This window comes from Phyllostomus hastatus, unplaced genomic scaffold, assembly GCF_019186645.2.
Source record: "Phyllostomus hastatus isolate PE091 unplaced genomic scaffold, TTU_PhHast_1.1 phas_contig_209, whole genome shotgun sequence".
In the NCBI taxonomy this organism is placed as follows: domain Eukaryota; kingdom Metazoa; phylum Chordata; class Mammalia; order Chiroptera; family Phyllostomidae; genus Phyllostomus; species Phyllostomus hastatus.
The window spans coordinates 16,130,633-16,153,042 of NW_025333735.1; the positions used below are offsets into that span (position 1 = coordinate 16,130,633).

At 36.3% G+C, this 22,410-nt stretch overlaps 1 protein-coding gene across 2 annotated transcripts in view; it reads right to left on the minus strand.

Moving 5' to 3' along the window:
• LRRC7 (leucine rich repeat containing 7) overlaps positions 1 to 22,410 on the minus strand; it is a 495,696-nt gene that overhangs the window by 144,075 nt on the left and 329,211 nt on the right. For both annotated transcript variants that reach the window (XM_045835283.1, XM_045835282.1), the window contains one exon: positions 622 to 696. In XM_045835283.1, the coding sequence (XP_045691239.1) occupies positions 622 to 696 (75 nt within the window). The remainder of the gene's footprint in view (positions 1 to 621; positions 697 to 22,410) is intronic.

Genomic DNA, 22,410 nt, shown 5'->3' on the forward strand with positions numbered 1-22,410 from the left:
TTTATGGAATGTCCTTTCATGGGGTGAAAAAAGCAGGCATAGTCACAGTAAATGTGTTGACTGGTAAACCTACTGCTCAGGAGATACTGAACAGCCGCTTAATTGAAGAAAGATTTTGACTCTAATTTTACTTTCTGTTTTTAACATCTTATGATCTCTACCATTTTCAAAAATTCAAATAGTTTTTACTAAATATTACCTGAACTAAGACAGAGATTTTTATTTTGTAAAAGACATCTTATGATATGTTCAGAAACCATCATTTAATTACCTATAAGAATAGGTTGATTTTGGAAAACAAAGACTTGGTATTATATATAGGATTCCTTTTTTTACAATATAAAATTTTCAGCTTTTAAAATAATAGTAAATGTAGAAAGAGATGACAAATATACTCCTAAGAGAACAAGAAAAATCTCTCATACATTTTACGTGTCTGTAAGAGCCACAAAAGGTGTATGAAATACTCAAAAAGAAAGAGTGAAAAACACTTGGTAACTGAATACTCCTAATAAACATGTTACTCTGAAATGCAAACACTGAGATTTAAGATTATCATCGATTACTATTAATATATAACACAGATGCTAGACAACATGGCATAATAAAAAACTTACATACCCCAGGTAGCACTTGCAGTGCATTATTATCCATCCACAACTCCCTTAAATTTTGTATTTGATCCAGAACTTCAGGCTGGAAGAGAGGTGGAGAGAAAGGAGAGAGGAGAAGAAAATAAAATTAGTCTTTTCTAATCACAATATAAGGTGTAATTCCTTGGCTCTGAAACTTATATTTAGGGATCAAGTGTCAGTCCTCTAAGAAATTCCAAGTTTAACAAACCTCGAGCAAAACTGGTGCTCCCTTAATTAGTCAACCTAGAATTGATCTGGTAATAATCAGAACAAAAGTAAAAAATCAAAATGTACTGTCCTTTAATTCCCTACAATTATCATTTGGAGCATTTGTTACACCCTCCTTTATACTGGTCCGACTTCTTTATTGGAGAATAAACTTTCAAACGGCAGAACAATGTATGTTTTAAAAGCACTGCATCTTCATATCCCGATTGTTTGCCATAGTATGTGGCACACAGTAGGTTTTTATCATGTGTGTGTATTAGCGCCTTACACAACCCCCTCCAGGAATTACATACCATGATGTGATAATAGTATGAATAAGACCAACTCATTTCTTATCCCTTCATTTACAACAAATGATTACTTGTTAAATAGTGAAGATGTCTACTATGTGAAAGGCATATTGCAGGATCCACAGTTATTCAGACTTTGCTCTTGCCTTGAAACAGCTGATGGGAGGAAAGAATACTGTAGAGGAGTTTGGAGAAAAGAGAGAATATGATTGAGGTTAACACATAACACATAAGGAAACTTTTTAATTACCTAACTAAATTCTGTCTCCTGAGCAGTAGACTCTATAGAGAATAGAGGATGCTATTGTTGCCAGCATCATTTCTGGATCTGTGATGGCATACTGATTTCTCTGCAGAAATAATCCCTTCCCCAACTCTAAGGCTACTTGCTTCCCTTGAAGTTGATTCCTTTTTACTGCTTCAGGGGAGTGGCTAAAGCCTAAGTTAATTAGTGCCTTGGATTCATCTGGTCAGGGGAATTGGCTCAAGGATGGGGCATGAACCACTCAGAGCAGAGAATTCTTTGAATGGGACTTCTGAGAAAAGCCACTTAGTCTTCCCTGCTGGATTTGAAACAGGAAGGGTACAGCCCTGGGAGCTTCAGGCGCGGAGTAAATGGGGCAGCCTGTTTGAATTAAAAGATGGATTCAGATGTCATATTAGCCTGAAATTAAGATATATCTGAAGTTAGATATTTTTGTCTCTTAAAACTGGAAGAATTATCACTGAAATAAGATAGGACTACAGTTTAATAATATTTGAGACCTAATTAAGAAAGCCAATGTATTTTATATTATACTAATAGCAAAGATTAGAATTGTATCATGTTATGATTAAAATATTGGTACTTGTAAGCCCTGGCTGGCATAGCTCAGTGGATTGAGCACAGGCTGCAAACCAAAGCATCGCAGGTTTGATTACCAGTCAGGGCACATGCCTGGGTTGCAGGCCACAGCCCCCAGCAACTGCACATTGATGTTTCTCTCTCTCTCTCTTTCTCCCTCCCTTCCCTCTCTGGAAATGAATAAATAAAACCTTAAAAAAAATATTGGTACTTGTGGAGGAGTTATACACACATCTGTATCACATTAGGAGGGCTTCAGTGACTTCCAGAACAACTGTGGAGATATTCCTGGATGTTGTTAGCCTGCAACTTCAGTGGAACATGGGACTATTTCTGAGAGAAATTTCCTTTATAACAAGGATCAAAATGTAAAGCCAAGCATGGCATTCTGCTGTGGAATCAGAGGCACGAGTAAATGTGGGGGATTTCTCTGTGTAGGGAAATATGCCCACTGTCACTTTGATCTTAGGGAACAGGCAGTGAACAACTCCACCTGTATGTTAAGGTGGGCAAAGATAGAATACATAAAGCAAGTGTGGGAAACACATTCTGATAGCAGAGGCTTTGAGGCAGAAGGCTGTCTAGCAACTATCAAGACAACTGGAAAACATCAGTCATGTGCTGCAGTTTCTCCTAAGCTTAGGCATCATGCAGACTTTAGGAGAAGAAACAGAGTTGCATACTGGGTAAGTTTAATACAACTTTATATGTATGTAACAAGATGGAGATAGTGTACAAGCTTGGACCAATGAGCATGATTCAGGATAGACTCTATTATGCTGTGGTAATGAATTAACCCTGAAATCTAAAGGGTTTAACACAATGGGTTTGTTTCCCACTCCCACTACATGTCCAGTGTGGTTTTTGATCCACAATCTTGTGTTACCAACATCTCAAGACTTATTGTGGGGTGAGGGGGACTGGTGGGGGAAAAATGGAGACAACTGTACTTGAGCAACAACAACAAAAAAGACTTATTGTGCAGGAAAAGCAGAGAAGACAGTGTGTGGAAAACTATCTTCTGCTCTTAGAGACCTTAGACTGAATGTGACATGTATCACATTTGCATATACCTCATTGTTTAGGACAATTGACATGACTTCAACCTAAGTTCAAAAAAGTCCAAGAAATGTACAAGGACTTCATGGAATATTTGGTGAGTGCTACTGTCCCTGTCACACAGTATCACCGTATTTAAAAAATGATGAAAATAAATATACAGCACTTTTATAACTCATTCCTTTATTCATTAAGTATGATATTATGAAATGTTTTCTAATTTCCAGGCTGGAATCATAATGCACAGTGTGGTCTTTGCCCTCAAGAAGCTCATGGATTATTTTTGGAGCAAACATACAGAGAACATATACCTGATGTTACGGGAATATAAAGGAGGGGGACCTGGGTGTGCTAGTAATGAGGGAAGCCTGACAAGGACTCGTGAAGCTAAAATGAGAAGGAGTTGGTTAGAAGAGAACAGAGGAGAGGAAGCCCATTTTAGCCAGAAGCAGGATGGTCAGAAATAACATGATGTATGAATGGAAAAAACAGGACATTTGCTTTACTGGAGTGTTAAGCCTGAAACAAAGTTGGTAGTTGAAAACGAGGTTACAGATGGGGTCTCTGAAAGCCTTGTGTTTTGGGAGGGAGATAAGACTCTGTTGTATGGGTGAAGGAATACCACTAAAGGATTTTTAATAGGAAGTGATTTTGGCATATTGGTATTTTATATATACCAATTCTGGTATATATAAAATATATATATTCACTTTATTCTGGTGGAAAAAGAAAAAAAAAGGAACACTTATTGGGACTAGTAATAAAAGAGATGAGGACTAAAGAGAAGAAGTTTGTTTCAGGAAACATTTAAATAATGGAAACGGCTAGACTTGGTGACTGGATGTGGGAGTGAAAGAGTGGGTCATGCATGTTTCCCAGTTTCCAAGCATGTGCACCAAGGAAGATGCAGAATATCATGGTAGAAGCAGATATATGGGAGAGACTGAATTCAGTTTACATCATGATTAGCTTTAGATTCCTGTGAGGCATGGTTAGAGATGTCGGACAGGTCCAAGCTAAGGATATGACATGTATTTTGTGAAAGGAGAAACCCATGTGGACAAGTTCCCTGTGGGGAATGGAAAAGAAATCAAAAGTGCAGGTGACTAAGGAAGGAACCCTGGGGAACACTTGAGAGCTAGAAACAGGAGGAGCACCTGCTGAAGAAGGCAAGAAGATATGGAGTCCTGGAGACAAAGGAGTTACCAGAATCCAACAAACAGAGTTGTGTTAAAAATAAAAAAGTGAACAGGAGTGTCATACACAGGAGAGGTGTCCAGTGAAATAAATACTGAAGATATTCACTCAATTTTGGAAATTGTAGGACACTAATAGCCATTTTATGTGATAACTGTATTATATTGGGTTGAAGATAAACAAGGGGCAAATAAATGGGGACAATGCAGATAGAATATTCTTTGTAAAGTTTGAATGAGAGGAGAGAAGTTGAGGGCTAGGAAGAAATGGGGAAGTCAAGGGAAAAGAAGACTCAGAAAAATGCTCTCAAAGAGGGACAGGTTAAAGACACAGAAAACATTAGAAAATTAATGGAGTAAATTCTAAGAAATAACAAAAAATATAAAACTGATATCACAGGAAAAGGGGCTGGCCTTGAATGGAAGTGAGACATCTCATTGACTGAGACTCAAGGGAAGCTGTTAAGGATGGTGTGTGTGTGAAGGGGGGCTGGAAATTGAGAGAGAGTATGTCAGGTGATCTCAAATTCTCTTGATGAAGTAGGGAGTAATCTGTTGAACAGAAAGGGACAAAAATTTGTACACATACAACACTTGTGAACTATGGTATATTCTGAGTCATTTAAGGGGAATTAAAGAAGAAGCCAAGAATAATCAAAAGAGCTCCATCAATGATAATTGTTTTAATTTTGGGGGAAGTTTGTTGGGGACTGACCGTCTAGGAAAAAACAGAAGAAACAAGAGAATTTCACATTTCCATGAGGTCAGAGGGGACTCTACTAAGGGCGAGGGATTGAAAGAACTAGATGGATTAAAAAATTAGAATGAGAGAGCAGAAGTTAGGTGTTGAAGATTTTTGAAGGGATTCCAGCCAACAACAAAACTCAGGTTGTAACCCCATGTAGTATGAAGTCTTTGTATATGGCCACTGTGGAAAATATGGCCCTGCATGATCTCTCATGATTTGGGTAGGCTTTGATGCACTATATAACTTGCTCCCTTGGCTGTGGCAGACACAGTGGCAGGTACAGCTGAACATCTGCACATCTAAAATCTCTCTAACACTGGGTTTTGCTGGGGACCTGAGGCATCCATCTACTTGGAAAGTGATAACTAACTATATTTCTCCTTTATTTCAAAATATCTCATTTTGACATTTAATACCATTATAAGGTAATAATAGTCCTGCTTTATGAATGAAGAATCTGATCATTTCCTGGGGAAAAATGAGAATGATTTGATAAAGTTTGTATAACTACAGCTAGGATTCTTTCTCAGTTCCTCTGGTTCCAAAGATTCCATCATATTACAGATTAAAATTAAAATTCTGTAATAATGAAGAATGATGGTGATCATAAATGCCCCATAAAGAAAATAAACCATATGCTGGCTTTCTAAACAAAAAAAAACCAGACAGAATTTTTATTACTGGGTGTTATAATAAATGTACCACAGAAGAAATTTCAGCAACTTCCTAATAATAGCAGAGACAAAATATATTTAGCAGATCAATACATAACCTTTCTGAAAGAAAAACCACAACATAAAGATGATGAAATGACATGTCATGATTAATAGATAATATTAAAGTGAATCTTGGAATTCAACTAGATGGCTTACATCCAACCTAACATATAAGTAGCATTTATTCATGCTACTTAATTTTACCTCAAAGCCAATTATTTCCATTAAAAATGAATGAATTAACTCAGGAATGGCTTGATGCATTTAATGTTTATGAAGGTGCTGTGAGCTAAGCATGCACATTAACTACTTTGGGGAATATAAATTAGTGTTGTTTTTTATAAAAACATTTTCAAATATGTATCTCATGTCTTGAAAATGTTCAAATCTACTTTTAGACAGCTATCCTACTATAATGACCTAAAATATAAAAAAATCTTACTGTAGAAATATTTCATTGTAGAATAATAACATTAAAAATTTGGTTATGATCTAAATAAATAAGAGTATAAAGAATAGATTACCAAATAATAATATAAGCATATGTTAGTATAGTATAGAACAATAAAAATGAGTTATCTATATTTTTAAGAAAGCAGATAGATCTTTTCAACAATATTGGTTGAAAAAATAGTTATAGACAATTCTTATAGCACAAATTTGAAAAAAATACTGCTATATATTTTTAAATACATATACATGCAGTAAAAATAATGAAATATGGAATAGATACATGCCAAATTCAAAGTAGTAATTGTCCTGGGAGATTCCTCAAAAAATTAAAAATGGGTCTGCCTTTTGATCCTACAATCCTACTTCTGGGAATATATCTGAAGGAACCTAAAACACTAATTCAAAGGAACATAAACACCCCTATGTTCATGGCAGTGTTATTTACAATTGCCAAGATATGGAAGCAGCCCAAGTGCCCATCAGTAGATGAGTGGATAAAACAAATATGGGACATTTACATAATGGAATAGTACTTGGCCATAAAAAAGAAAATTTTACCCTGCAACAACATGGATGGACCTGAAGAACATTATGCTAAGTGAAATAAGCCAGTCAGAGAAAGACAAACACCATATGATTCACTCATATGTGGAATGTAATGAGCAAATTGAACTAACAAGTAAAATAGAGAGACTCATAGATAGAGAACAGGATGATGGCTAAGGGCTAGGGGTAGGGGTGGGGATGGAATGATTGAGCAAAAAGGAAAAAGGACTGATGGACATGGATAACAGTGTGGTGATTTGCAGGAGGGAAGGGTGAATAAGGGGGTTAAATGGTAATGGAAAAATATAATAAAATTTTTTAAAAACTTTCCCATTTTTCTTTAAATCTTTCACTTCATAATACACTTGACTTATTACTAGCCCTTTAGCTCTCACACCTGAAAAATCTTTTACTCATTGATTTCATAGTACACAATTGAAATTAGTTGTGAGAGTTCAGTTTTTGAGACAAGTCTGCCTGTTTATTCTCTTAATTTTTCTGTCTTACATGCCTTGACACTATTTAACTTCCTCAGTTAATTTCTTTGGTGAGGAAAAGGTTAGCTCCATGGGGTGTGGGCCTATTTCCAGTTTACAGTAGTTTTATGTTTCTCAATTTTATTTCAGATGCCACTGAAATATTCATAAAATTCTAACTATGTTTTAAATTTAATTGTTCCAATTGGTTAATATTGAAAAAAAATTTATATTTTAGAAATTATTGAATGAAAAATAAATAGGTATTCTTAGTGACAGTTATTAAAATGTACTGCTGAGTAAATGTGATTAATTTATAATTAATTAAAACACTTTCAGCCTAAGCTTTTATGAATATTTTAATATGAATGTGAGTATAAGATATTCCATTTAAATACTCAGATGAGTATAGGAGGGCACAAAGGAAAAAAATCTGCACATAACTGATGTCTAGAGGGAGAGGCAATACATGAAATGCTTGAATTAGTATTTAAAATGACCTGAAAATGTTCAGAGACTTGATAGTTTTAACAACATAAAGATTAATAGGGACAAATGTAAAGTCCTGCCATATCTCCCCCAAGGTATATAAGCATAAATCAGAAGCAGAAGATGTGAAAAAAAATGGGAATTTAACTCAAGAGTAAGCTCAGTATTCATTCATTCATTTATAAGCACATTCATTCAGTAAAGAAATACTACCTACCCATGCAAAGAAGGCATTATAATGATCTCTGGGAATTTAAATCAGGCTACGACAAAGCTATCTCAAAATGTTTTTGCCAATTTCTTGATCTATCTGCAACCATTAGCCCACATATGGACTACAGTATTTTAGGTGCCTAAGTATAAAGCCATCTTCAACAAGCTAGAGATTATTCAGAATATCTGAAAACCATGCCATGGGAGAAATGACTAAAATAACTCAAACTATTTAGGCTGGAGAATGGGAGAAATAGGTGTCAAAGACACCCATCTTTGGATCTCTGAGGGTTGTCGTAAGGAAGAAAGAATGAATTTTTCTTATCTTTGTCCCCAATTCAGAATCAATGAGGTAAGTTGTAGGACAGTAGATATAAGCAAGCATCATACAAGAAGTGGCTTTTTCCAAGTTAGATCTGTCTAAAATAGAATAATCTAATTTCCTGCAGGAGATTGTGACTATTCTGGCAAATCAATATATAACTCCCTAAGAAGATATAAATGATAAAAAATAAAACAAAATAACAACATAAGCTCTGGCTGGTGTGGCTCAGTGGATTGAGTGCCGGACTGCAAATCAAACAGTCAAGGTTTGATTCCTAGTTAGAGCACATGCCTGGGTCCCCAGTAGGGGGTGTGAGAGAGGCAACCACACATTGATGTTTCTCTCCCTCTCTTTCTCCCTCCCTTCTGCTCTCTAAAAATAAATAAATAAAAGTCTTTCTTTTTTTTTTAAAAAAAGGACAGAGCTGTTTGTTTAAAATAAACACAACATAAGCTAACTCCTTTGGGCATTTACTACAGTAAGGGACTTTCAAAGTGCTTTTACATAAATTATTTTCAAATCTTCACAACTCTCAATGAGGCACGTACTATTATTGGACAGAGAGTAAGCGAAGTAGAGTAGTTAAGAACATCATTTCAGACTGAGTTCAGATTTGAGCTTTGTTGAATATTTGTTGTAAGACCTTGGTTCAGGTTCCTCATTAATAATAAGTGCACAACAGTAGTATTGCCTACATAGGAGGATAATGTTAATACACTTAAAGTACTTAGACCACTACCTGGTTCTAAGTGCTAATGTTCAGTGCTTAATGAAGGTTAGCTATTAGCCCCATCTTACAGACAAGGACATTCAGGCACAATGAAGCAAATTACTGGGCCCCAAATTATATGGCTGATCTATAGTGGATGGTGAAAGCCTGATGTTCAAATTTCATAAGATATAATGAGTAATGTTCAAAAGGAGAGGAGTATTCCAGAGAAAAGGGATAAGTGGTTCCCACATAGCACAATGTTACCTTAGAATGACAGTGACAATAACAGAGATCAGATGTTAAAGGCAGACTTTAATTCCTTCAGCAATTTCATTAATTAGTACTTATTAAGACCAGGTACTGGAGTACCTGGTACTGGAGAAAGAGTACCAGTTACTGGAGAAAGACTGTGAACAAAACAAATGAGTCCTTATGGAGATTATATTCTGGTGTTTTATGTTTCCTAGATCCTACAAAATGTTAACAACTGGATAAAAAAAGAAATTCTGTTTCACAATTTCAACTTTAATGTACTACTGTCCACATAGATTGCAAACTTTGATGACTGTCTAAATCCAAATTGAAGGGTAAAAACTGTATAACACGTATACTGTCATCTCATAATTCAAACTGGCCCTCCTGCCTTCTTTCATCAAAAAACTGCAGTCACTTCTTTTCTTCATCCTCTGTCTACACATTTCATCATGTCCACTCCTGCCTGAAACATTCTTTCTATTATCTAAAGATTATAAAGCCATGATGCCTTTATTGTATAATAAAAAACTCTTATTTGACCCTTGCTTACTTTTTAGTCTCTTCTTTGACTATCCCTCCTTTCAAACTAGAGCCAAACGGACAACCCAACTCTGATCTTAAAGGCATCAAACTTTAGCCTGCAATTCGGCTTTTGCAGATGTGCTAAGCCTGTTCTCCTAGTCCTTGGTTGGGTGATGAATCCTTTCTTCTGTGTTGTTATCTATACCATAGCATTTGACATATTATACTGTGAGTTCCTGGAAGTAGGAAACTGAATCTTGTTTACTCTGTATCACCAACTTCTTCCTTGCTAACTTGTACATGTTAGTGCTTCACAAATTCCATCTGAATTGAACAAAAATCCACAATCCACACCCATTATCATTCCTATTCTCTGATAATCTCAGTAGTTCACTCTCAAGATCCCACTTAAGCTTTGTCTTTACAAATATGAGTATCATTGCTGAAATCTCAATTGCAAATATTCCAATAACTGACTGTCACCTTCTATACTTCCGGTTCACATATTCCAGTCCCTGCAGCAGTTCTTAATATACATGTCAGGGGTATGCTCCATTTATCTTTATTCATCTATCTTTCTTGCCTTACTGAGATTAATGCTAAACACTCTGTCATCATAGACAGTTTCTTACAAGCATCACTCAGAATATTTGCCCTCTTTCCTTGTGTCACATCACCTACCTGAACTTAACCTGAGTTGAATCCATCTTTTTGCCTTTTTTTCTGCTGCACAAAGATTTGTTGGAAAAAAAAATCAGTTTGGCTGACTGCTCTCATTTTAAATTTAGGACAGATACTTGAGATGGGGATTGAATTCTGCTAGTCAAGCTGTTTTTCAAACTGTACTCCATCCATATCAAAAGTATTCTCCTCTTACATAACTTACCCAAAACAAACAAGCAGAGATTAATTTAATCCAAAGGTATTAAGTTTAAGATTCAGGCCTCTCCCATGTATGGTCAGAGATATTTGCAAATGAATATATTTTAACGACAATTGGTTAAGATTACTGTCATTTGCTATATAAACTTTCCCTCAATCACTCTTCCTTGGGTATAATGTGACACACTTGGGATCTTGCTCAGCTGAAGTTGAGTTGGGGATACATTAAATTTAGATTTAGTGCAATATGTTTTGTAGTCACTTCTGTGGTTCACTTTAGTTAACTACCACTGGCCCTCCCAAATTCATGTTCCCTTACTGCCCATTTGAGCTCCAGATCACATCTCTTCCATCTCTGCTTTTCTTTGCTGGGATCCAGGCCTGGAGTTATCATCCCCTTTCCACACACATCAGACTCTTTCTTCCAGGCCACCTCCAGCAGCAGGCAAATGAGTCTTAGTTTCTTTCATCTTTAAGAAAAGTACCATTTTATTGCCTCTTCTAGTTATTCTTCCATTTATTTGCTCTTTTTTACAGAGACACTTCAGAAAAAGTTTGCCTATTATTGATCTTTGCTTCCTTGTCTTTACCTTACCCTTCAAGCCATTTTGATGTGTCACCGAAAACTATTCTTGTGAAAATCATCATTACCTCCCTTTGAAGTGGGGGTCCCTAAAATATGGCTACAGGGGTCAGACTTAGTACTTAGCTGCTAGTGTCATGCAATAAAGCAAATCAGGGAATAAAAGCAATATTAAATGCAGAAATGAAAAACTTACATTAAAGTTGATTAAAGGAAATTTTATGGTTGTAAGTATTTTCAAGATAGACAAAAATTGCTCAGTTACCAAAGCAATTTTAAATTCTAGAATCTTTGGTTGATATATGGGTGTTCATTAGTGCAAATTATAATTATAGTTACCTATATATTTTCAATGGTATACTAATTCTCTATCTTATATTAAATTTTATAATGTTGAAAATACATTCATATACTTTTAGGTACATCATATTCTACAATGTACACATTCCTATGAGCTAATCTCTGAAAATATCTAAAACTGTTTTCTTTCTTCTGTATCAAATAAGTATTTTTCAATATAGATATTTCACTAAAAAACCAAATCTGAGTCACTTTTTTAAGAGAATTTTTAAAAAGATTTTATTTATTTATTTTTAGAGAGATGGGAAGGGAGGGAATCAATGTATGAGAGATAAATTGACCAGTTACTTCTCACATGGCCTCAACTGGGGACCTGGCCCACAACCCAGGCATGCGTCCTGACTAGGAATCAAACCAGGGACCCTTTGGTTCGCAGGCTGGCATTCAATCTACTGAGCCACACCAGCCAAGGCTGAATCACTATGTTTTATTTACCACTGTTAGTCAAACCCTAAGATGTATTAGTGAGGAATGTTTTTAATAAAACTACTAAGATGTACATAAGAACTTTTGTGTAATATTAATCTTATTTTCTACAAATACTAGGAAAATTGTCATTGTATTACTACTTGATGATTACATTAGTGGATTGTACTTATTTAATGCAGTGAAAGTTAATTTATCTGGCATCAGGAGCAGAGCTTGCATTTCTGAATCCCTAATGCTTAGCTATGTGTCTGTTGAAAAACTACCATAGTATAATGACTAGTGAGAGAATAAATTAGTCAATTATTTCTTTGGTCAGATTTTGATATTTCATTGTTTCCATATTTCCTTTAAAAGTCTTTAAAAATCTCAGGTTTATTTTTCTCTGCAAAATTCTATCATGTTGAATGAACTACACTAATGAATTATATATTTTCTATTAGTTTTACACAACAGTTGAATGAACTGTTTGTTAGGGTATATTAACTTGTCAATATAGTTCTACATCAGTACACTCAAATTATTCTTATGATGCTGTGTTGATTCTTTTATTAACCCCCATTTGAGGACTAATTACTGCTGTGTAATTTAGTAAAATTATATTTATTGGTGCAATCTACAAAGATCAAGGTTATGTAATTTGAAATTACATGCTCAATTGTTTCTCTTTTCACTGTAAAAATTTGTTGTTTTATTAGACACATTTTTCTTTTATATTACAAATAAGCAATGAGTTTTGAGCTTATAACTCAAACCAATTTGTATTGTAGCAACTTTAAGTGGGATATTTCTTTACCTATATAACTTTGTTTAATATTTGTAATTCTAGAGCTCCCTAAGATTGTCTTCACATGCTTCCACCTTAACTACTTAAATTCGACCCACATTTTGGAGACTTCCTCTCAATCTATATTACAGTCCCTGTGTGCTCACCATACTCCTTCCTGCCCCTCTTCTGCCTAAAGTGCCCTTCCTCCTTCTCTTTGCCTGGTTAGCTTCCACTCATCCTTTAGATTTCAATTCAAGATCTTTAGATTTCTCCTTCAGGAAAGTATTGGGTCAAACTCCTTTAAAAGCTCTCAACACTTGTGACGGCTAGAATTTTACATTTCTGACCGTACTTGACTATTACTTGATTTCCTTGCTAGACCATAAATTCCATGAGGGGAGGGACTATCTTTGTTTTCATTTTACTTTTGTATATGAGAGACTGACAGAGTGGTCAATAAATGTGTTCATCCAATAATATTATTGACCCACTGAACATATATCAAACACAGTGCTTAGGATGGGGGATATAACAGAGAATAAGCCAAAGCCATACAGCCACATTTGTTTGTTCATCCAGGAGCTGTTGAATAAATGAATGAATAAATGATAACTTGTTTAAATTAAACATTCCATATCAGCTTCTCTTCCAGGTAAGAATAAATCTTTCAATCTGTGACATGTATATGGTGGTTTACCATTACATTCTGTGTAAAGTGCTTTGTGATCTATTAGTAAATTGCTAATAACTGTGCTGGATGATGAATGAAATAATGTCCAGGTGGATAAATTACAGAGGTATAGGTTGATGCTGGCTATACCATGAAATCAAAGGAGTACATTTTCTCTGCAAATATTATCCTTTTGGTAACAAGTTAATATGTCTTTCATGTGTGAACAGAATTTGCTTTATCATTACTATGGTTATTTAATATTCAAATTCACATTAGTAAGTCAGTAAAGAATTTTTCTAAAAATGTGAATCACTACCAATATGATATGAAAAGAAATTTGCCAAGACTTCAACTTGTAACATATGCTTTGGGTTATTTTTTTCTTTGTCATATGGAGTTGTGAGCAGATGCTTGGGCAGGTTAATTCCATACTAAATCTTGTTCTTCTACACAGGCCGTGGAGGTGGACACTCGCCAAGTCAGCACTGTAGCTCCCTTGTTGGTCATTAATCACATCAAAACCACTTATTTTTGTTTTTATTAAATTAAAATGAAAATGAGAGTTCTGCTAAAAAAGGTTTGTTTTATACAGCGGGGAGGCAGCTTCATCTCTCTGCCCCAAGAACCTTTCTTCTTGTTAAACTAATCTAATCATCAACCCTCTCTCCACTTGTTTCCCCATCTCCACTCGTTCCTATGAGGATCCTGGCCAGGATGCTCTCTCTACTCCTCACCTATTCAAATCAAACTCATTCTTCAAGGCCCAGCAAATTCTTTGCCTTCAGGAGAGCTTTTTAAAATTATGCCAGTCATTATTCATCCCATTAACAAACATCAGTTCCACAGTAGTTGAGAACCTACTATATTCAAATAGCTAGATCATATACTTAATATTAGGTAGTCATATGCCTTTTTCTAATAATGCAATGGTTCAAGAGAGACTAAAAGTCAGCATTCATTCACACATATTTATTAACTGGTGACCATTTTCAAATTATTGTGGTTAAGAATCATCTGGGGACTTAAAAAAATGTAGGTTCTTGGGATTCATTTGAAACTCACTGAATCGGATTTTCTGAGTATGACCCAGAAATCTAAATTTTTAACAAGTGTTGGTGGTAATTTTAGAAAGCTTCCTTAGTGTACATTGCTTGGAGAGAGGGGTTACTAAGATGAATGCACTGATTATTTGCCTCGGGGAGCTCACATCCTAGTTAGGGTAGGTGATTAATCACAACATACATCAAATATTATGTAATTATTACTTTAAAAAATAGAAAGGCTTATGAGATGATTTCATGGACCACAGAAATGGAAAGAGTCAATAGTACTAGATGCACTGAAACCACAAGTTAGCTTTACCAGTCCTAGAGATTCAAACCCCTTTGTGGACAACATTCACCAAGCAGTAGGGGAGGGAGAAGGGACTCCTGTGTGTTGTGATTATGCACCTACATGGATAGGGACAACTGTGACACAATAAAGTTATGGGTAAAGTGGAGATCTCTTCATAGAGGGATTTGTATGAAGTGAAGACCATTTCTAGCTAGTAGCATCAGGGAATGTTTGAGAAATCACTGCACTTGAGCTGGGTCTTGGGAAAGTGTAAGACATACAAACTAATACAGTACTGAGATGAGGATGAGGGAAATCAAGGCTATTCCAGAAGGAAGCGTAAGTACAAACACGGATGTAAAAGCAGGGACACAAGCTCCAAGTATGGAGAATAGCAAGCAGCAAAATGTGGTCTAGTGAAGAGTATAAGAAGGATGATTTTCCTTTTCTTACAGTTGTGGATTTAAAGGTAGACATTTTTGATGGGTAAACAGGGATAGAATATAAGAGACCTTGACAGTTGACCTCAGAGTAGCATTTATTCTTTGAACACTGCACTTGACACTTTATACTACTTTTTATACCTTGATCTCCCAAACAAGTTTATTCTTGTTCTAAATGTACTGACTGGCACATTCCACACCTTTATAAGTTCCTCAGAATGTAGTGCAATGCCTGACACACAGCAGGAGTTCAAAACAATTTCTGTTGACTGATTAAGAGAGATTGTTTTTGTTCTCAAAAGGAGGGCTTCCATGGCGTACAGGAGGCCTGTGAGCCACTGGGGTTTTCTCCACTCTGCTGGCACCACGAGAAGCCTATGAGAAGACTGTCCCTGTTGGCAATCACAGCGGTCATGCTGTGAGTATATTGGAGGAGTCTAAAAATAAAAAATGCAGTTCTAGCCCATTGGGAACTTTACTACAGATGCAGGTTTCTTTTTTATTTTCTCCACATTAACTATAAGTATTTTTCTTCAACTTATATTTCTGTCTTATTAACATAATATAAGATGTGCATCTGGAATGGAAAATAATAGTAAGTATTCTGTAAAATCCACTGTTTTAAAATTTAAAATGTAATGACCATTGTGGTTTTATTTGACACACAAATTTAAGGAAGAAACTTTTTTTTTAAGAGTTAAAGGACTGGCACACACATCTCTCTCCAAGTTCCAGTGATTATTGAAGACAGTTGAGAGAGATTTCATCAGGAAACATCATAACCCTCATGCACCCCTGTAACAAATATGTATGTCTAAGAAAAAAATAAATATATTCAGACAAGGCATGAATATTTACTGAAAACCTAGCAGATGTTTGAAAATATTCTAGGTTCTGGGATACAGTGTTGAACAATAGGGACAATTTATTATATTTTTTATTTTCTAAAACTTAAATTCTAATAAAATCTAGTAGTTTTGTTCATTTGTTCTGATAACAACAATATAAAGTTTGTAAAACTTTTCCATACGGGATGCTATTTGCCACAATTTCTCTTCTGATTCTATGCATTTTCCTCTATTATTGTATGGTCCCATTCTATGCCAGTGATTCTCACACCCCTGTCTCAGCCCAGTCACATGTACTAGCATCCAGATCTGTATCTCTACCTTTCAGGCATTTCCACCTACCTGTTCCAAAGGCAATTGAAACTCAATGTGTTCAGAGCATCTACCTTTTCCCATTCAACTCTCTCCTCTTCCTATATTCCCCTTACTTCAGTTAATAACAACATTATCCACTAAATCATCCTAATCACAACTAAAATTGACATACCTGATTCTCTCTCCCTTTTACATTCCCCCTACCACTGCATGTTCTTTATTTCTTGAATTGCCCTTTTCCCCCCCTTCATTTCTTCTGTTGCCATTTCTTAGTTCTGGCTTTTTTAATCTGTTTCTGAATCTATTATAATAACTTTCACTTATAACTAATATTCCTATTGAAGTTCTAGCTCCTACCACAATTTTTGACACACAGTATGTTAGCAATAAATATTTCTGATTGAGTGATGAATTTATCCTTCATATCAGAAGTAATGTTTAAAATGTAGATTTGGATATATTATTCTCCTGCTTAAAATTTTACTGGCTCTCTGTTATTCATGAGATAAATAGAAATTTTTTTAACATGAAATTCAAATGACAGTAACCAGAGGAGAGGTGGGAGGGGATATTGGGGGGAGGGGAGAAGGTTTTTAGGAATGACTATAAAGGACACATAGACAAAACCAAGGGGGTTTTTGGAAGCAAGAGAGGGAGGTGGGGATGGCTGGGGTGGAGGGAGGAGTGGTGGGGGGTAAATGCTGACAACTGTAATTGAATAACAATACAATAAAAAAAACAAAGACTCTAATGCTCTCGCTACAGTTTATTTTTCTAATCTTGTCTTTCTTTACCTTATAAAAGAATCGCACCCAGCCATATCCAATCACTCCAAGCTCTCCAAGCCTACCTTTCTATATCATCCCTCTATAGCTACCAGCTCTTCTTTCTCTCCTACTTATCTTTCAAGCCATTCCGTATTGTAAACCTCTTTGTTTCCCTCTGAAAGTTACTCTTCAGGTTTCTTATTATCTACCTATCATCTATCTATCATCTATCTATCTATCTATCTATCTATCTCTTCATCTGTTAATTGTGGTATTATCATTTGCATAACTATTGTTAGGCTTCAATTTATGACAGGTAAAATTTATGTCTTATTTATCTTTGTGTCTTCAGTGCTTGCAGAGCCCCTATGGTAACATAACATAAATGTATAGTGTTGGACAGCAAGCTGATTCAGAAGTCAAAATGGGTTTATCTTCCATTTTTCTCCAAGTTCCATTGAAATGACAAAACAAAAACAAACTGAAAACAAATGAAAGGGAAAAATGCTGCTGCTAGTAAACAGGAAAGGGTAAAAACTAAGAAGACTAAGAAAGACTTAGAGAACTTTATAGAAGATACAAAGTAGTCTCCATTATATTTGTAAAAAAAAATCAATGCCAATAACCTGTGACTTAATACAAACAGAAATGTGTCCCTCTGGGAAGTGAGAAATGCTTGGTTTCTGGAATGAATTCCAGAAGTTGTATAAATTAATACTTCTTTTGAGAAAACAATTTGCAGTATCTATTAAAATGAAATATGCACATTCAATGATCCAGAAATCCTACTTCTGAGAAGACATTCTTTACAAATATTTGCATGCATGTATGTGTCAAACATTAGTCATTGCATCATTCAGATAGCAAAACATTGGAAAAAACATAAATGTCCATCAATAAGTTATAGATTAAATAAATAATATGAAGTCCACAGTAGGAAACCATTTATAACTTTTAAAAGTGAACAAAGATGTCCAGGATCTAGTCTTAAGGAAAACAAATACATATACAGATGTCTGTTTGTAAATGAATAGAAAAAGAAACAGCAGACACACATTGCACTGTATTTTCCTATGAAGAATGGGACTGGGAAGTGGCTAACGGGTAGTTTTCTCCTTTTTTTCTTTTTATATTTCTTTATTACAACTAAAGAGCAGTATAAACAGTTTAAAAATTTAAACAAAGAAAATTTCCAGACTTGAAGCAGGGACTGGGAGCAAAACAGGCCCTAGTTAGTCCATAAGGAACAACTGGAGTACTTCCAGATAGTCAGGAATTAGGACTTTGAGTTAGTTCACTAACTGCAACTGCTCAGTAAAGATCTGCTTGTAATTGCCCTCTAACATGAGTGGTAGGGTCAGATAGAGCAGAAGGCAGTATTCCAGCTAACTTCAGGTTGGCACAACCCAATCAGCAGTGAAATTCTATAATATATTTATCGTCATTGGTAATTCTTCCTCTACATCTTGTTGGTAAGTATAGCTTTAGCCCCTAAGAATGCCTTGACCAGGGCTAGATGAGACAATAAGTTGAGAAGCACTCTTCAGACTTAGGAACTTAGCCAGAGCGCCTCACTGCAGGTAGCGAACCACGTCATTGATTATCCAGGCATGGACAGCAGACCGTGAAATGGAGGTTTACCACCTAGAGAAGGCCCCCCTGCTGTCATGCACCTTTCTTGAAGGCCCTAAATGGCTTTCTTATTCATCTTGCTTATTCATGTACCTACTTACTCACTCACCATAGCCAATATGCAGTGCCCTGTTTGGGACCTTGGGGAGAGTGAAGTAAGGGAAGGGAAACAGAACTGTATGCAGAGACTGATTTTACAGTTGGAATGGTTCAGCTCTAAAGTTCTTTCTGGAAAAGCCTGTAAGTCTGGCACTGACTCTTGGCCAAGATAAGGGCAGTGGCCAATTAAGGATTTATAATGTATTATTTCAAATTTGAAACTGTCCTGGTGGCACCTAGGGCCTTTTGGGTTGGGGTGGGCTGGAGTAATACCTGTCACCACCAGTTAGATAGCCTGGCTGGGCAATGTGCACAAAGGGCATGGAAGACTCTTCTGGGAACTGTTAGGGAGCGCTCTGAAACTAGGATTCATCATACAAATCTTGGTGGTTTCATGAAGAGATGAAGCCCATCCTTGTGTGAATAAGAAGGACCTTAGAAAGTTGTACTTGGAAGGCTCTCAGGCCCTGGTGTTTGCCTGCATTCTCTTTTTACTGTTCTGCTGTATCACTTAGTTTTACTGAAAGTCTTAAGCAAACATATTCTTTGGAGTCTTACCAATCCTTTCAATTATCCAATGTGTTTTAATCTTTGTGAAACATGATAATATAGCTGTATTAGTTTTCTAATGCTGCATAACAATACCGGAGAACGTAGTAGCTTAAACTAACACTTAAGAGTTCTGTAGGTCAGAAGTCAGGGTATGGTGTGATTATGTTCTCTGTTTTGGGTTTCAAAAGGCCAAAATTGTGGTGTTGTCTAGATGGCATTATCACCTGGAGTTGGAGGTCCTCCAGCAAGCCCTTGTGGATGTGGCAGGACTCAGTTCCTCAGGGTTGGAGGTCTCTGTTTCCTCCCTTGCTGTCAGGTGTTTACTTGCTGGGTCACTTTCTGGTCCTAGAGGCCAACTTTATTCCTTGAAATAGAGCTCCTTCCATGAACCCTCTCACACTTCCAGTCTCTTTAATTAAGAAGAGTCCATTGTCTTTTAACGGATAACCTAATTAGATCAGATTCACCCAGGGTAATCTCTCTATTTAAGGCCAGCTGACTTGGGACTGTAATTACACCTGCAAAATCACTTTGCAGTAGCACTTTGTGTTTAACTGAATAACTGGGAAGAGACACCTGTATTCCAGGAGATACAGGTCTTGGAATTCTGCCTTCTACAACGTCACCCAGTTTTTGAGCTTGTTAGTAAAGATGGTAGAATTGTGTTTTGTGAAGTCACAGGAAATAGAAGGAGGATATTGGGTACCAGGCATCTCCCTTATTTCACCAGGGCTCTCAGGCCCTGGCTTGTATTTATTGGAAACAATTATAGTTTGTATAAATTGTTGCTATTATGTTTTGTTTATACTCTTTCCTTTGGTAATCACATCTAGTCACATGGTTGTAAATTTTATGTATATCTGTACTTATAGTTATTAAATGTATTTATCTGTACTTCTGCCCAGACTCATCATTAACAGCCTTCTTGACATTTCCACTTGGATATGTAATATATCTGTCAAACTTCAGATTTCCAGAGTAGAACTCCTGGTTTTTCTCTTTAAAACTACATCTCTTGTCCCCAGAATCTCTAGCTGGACTGATTGGTAAAGGTCTTCCCCTGCACAGAGTGAATTTGTAAAAAATGGAAAAAGTAGGTATTCTTCAATTGTATGCCAAGCGATGGAAGCAACCCAAGTACCCATCAGTAGATGGATGAATCAAAATGTTGTGCTTCATTTACACAATGGTATACTATGTGGCTATAAAAAAAAAGGAAGGAAATCTTAAGCTTTGTGAGAGGATGGATGGACTGGGAGATTTTCATGCTAAGTGAAATGTGTCAGTCAGAGAAAGACAAGGACCATATGATTTCACTTATATGTGGAATTTAATGAACAAAATAAACTAATGAATGAAATAGAAACAGACTCATACATAGAGAACAGACTAAGCTATCACAGGGGAGGGAGGTTGGGGGGGTTGGGTGAAAAAGGTTGTTGCGGGCCACTCTGCCTGTTCTCAGGAAGCTGTAACTCTCCATGACTTAGGCTGAGTGAAAGACCTCTGGACCAGGAGCCACTAAGGAAACAGAACTTATTTCCCTGGCTTGAACGGCAGTCAATGAGGGGTAACAATTCTCTTGGATAGAGAATGAATCTAAGACAGACGCGTTCATGAAAGAATGACAGGGACAAGACTCACTGTGGAAATGAAGGGGTGATCAGACATCAACCCCTGCCCCCCTTGGCTTTGTTGCAGCCTGAGTCTTTGCTCTTGGATGTAAGAAATCCAAGTCTCCTGGCTGCCTTTGTCTTCTGAGACCTGCAGGGGCGAAACAGCCCAGACCAGAAACAGCAGACCCCCGGGGTAATCAGGCCTGGGACATAGAATATGCAAGATCCTGTGAGATCTGTTTGCTGGAGGATGTTATTAACTTGGAATTTAAAAGCACAGACAGGAAACCAAAACTAGCTCTTTAAGCAATATGTTAAAAACCCCAAACCTTCCCTGGAATCTCAGCGGGAGTCCTGTCCCCACCTCTGTAAATTGTTTACATCTTTTGATCTTTTATGCCAGACTGTGAATCCACAAACTAAGTCTGTTTTCTCAATAAAAATCTGCTTGGGTATGGACATGGGGCACTCCCCACATGAGGAGTGGCCATGGTGCCCTCCAGGAGAGAGGGTGGCCAAAGTGCTCCCCACGTGAGGAGTGGCCATTCTGTCCCGATTCCCCCACAGGACCTGGTTGTTTCTGTGTATGTTTTTAGCATGTTTTGACGAGCATCCGCAGCCGAGTTGGATACTGCTGGCCGGTATCCTACACAAAAGGTGATGGGATTAAACAAAAAATAAAGAAAACCCTGTAGACACAAACAACAGCGTGGTGATTACCAGAGTGAAAAGGAAGCGGGGGAGGTAGAAAAAGTTATAGAGGGCATAAATAGCAATTCAAAGAGACTTGACTTGAGGTGATGAACAAACAATACAATATACAGACGATGTATTACAGAACTGTACACCTGAAAACTATATAATTTTATTAACTGGTGTCACCTAAATAAATTCAATTTAAAAAATCAATAAAATGCAAAGGAAAACAGCCAGAAGAAAAAGATAAAAGAGCTACAAAGCAAACAGAAAACATTTAATAAAATGGTAAGTTATTCAAGATCAATAACTACTTTAAATGTAAATGAATTAAACTTCCCAATTAAAAGACATAGATTCTTGTCTGCTGTGTTTTTCTTTTTCTTCTTTTTTTTTTGACTGAATGGTTAAAAAAAACCAACCCAACTATATGCTGTCTGCAGAGACTCGGTTTAGATTTAACTGCACAGAGAGCTGAGAGTGAAAGGATAGGGAAAGGTATTTCATGAAAATGGTAACCAAAAGAGGATAGGGACAGCTATACTTATATCAGACAAAATAGACTTTAAATATTATCAAAGGACAAGGAAATGGCTCAATGATAAAATGGTCAATTAATCAAGAAGATATAATAATTGTAGATATTGTACAGTATTACAAAATCCAAATATACAATATAAAGCAAACATTGAACTGGAGGGAGAATT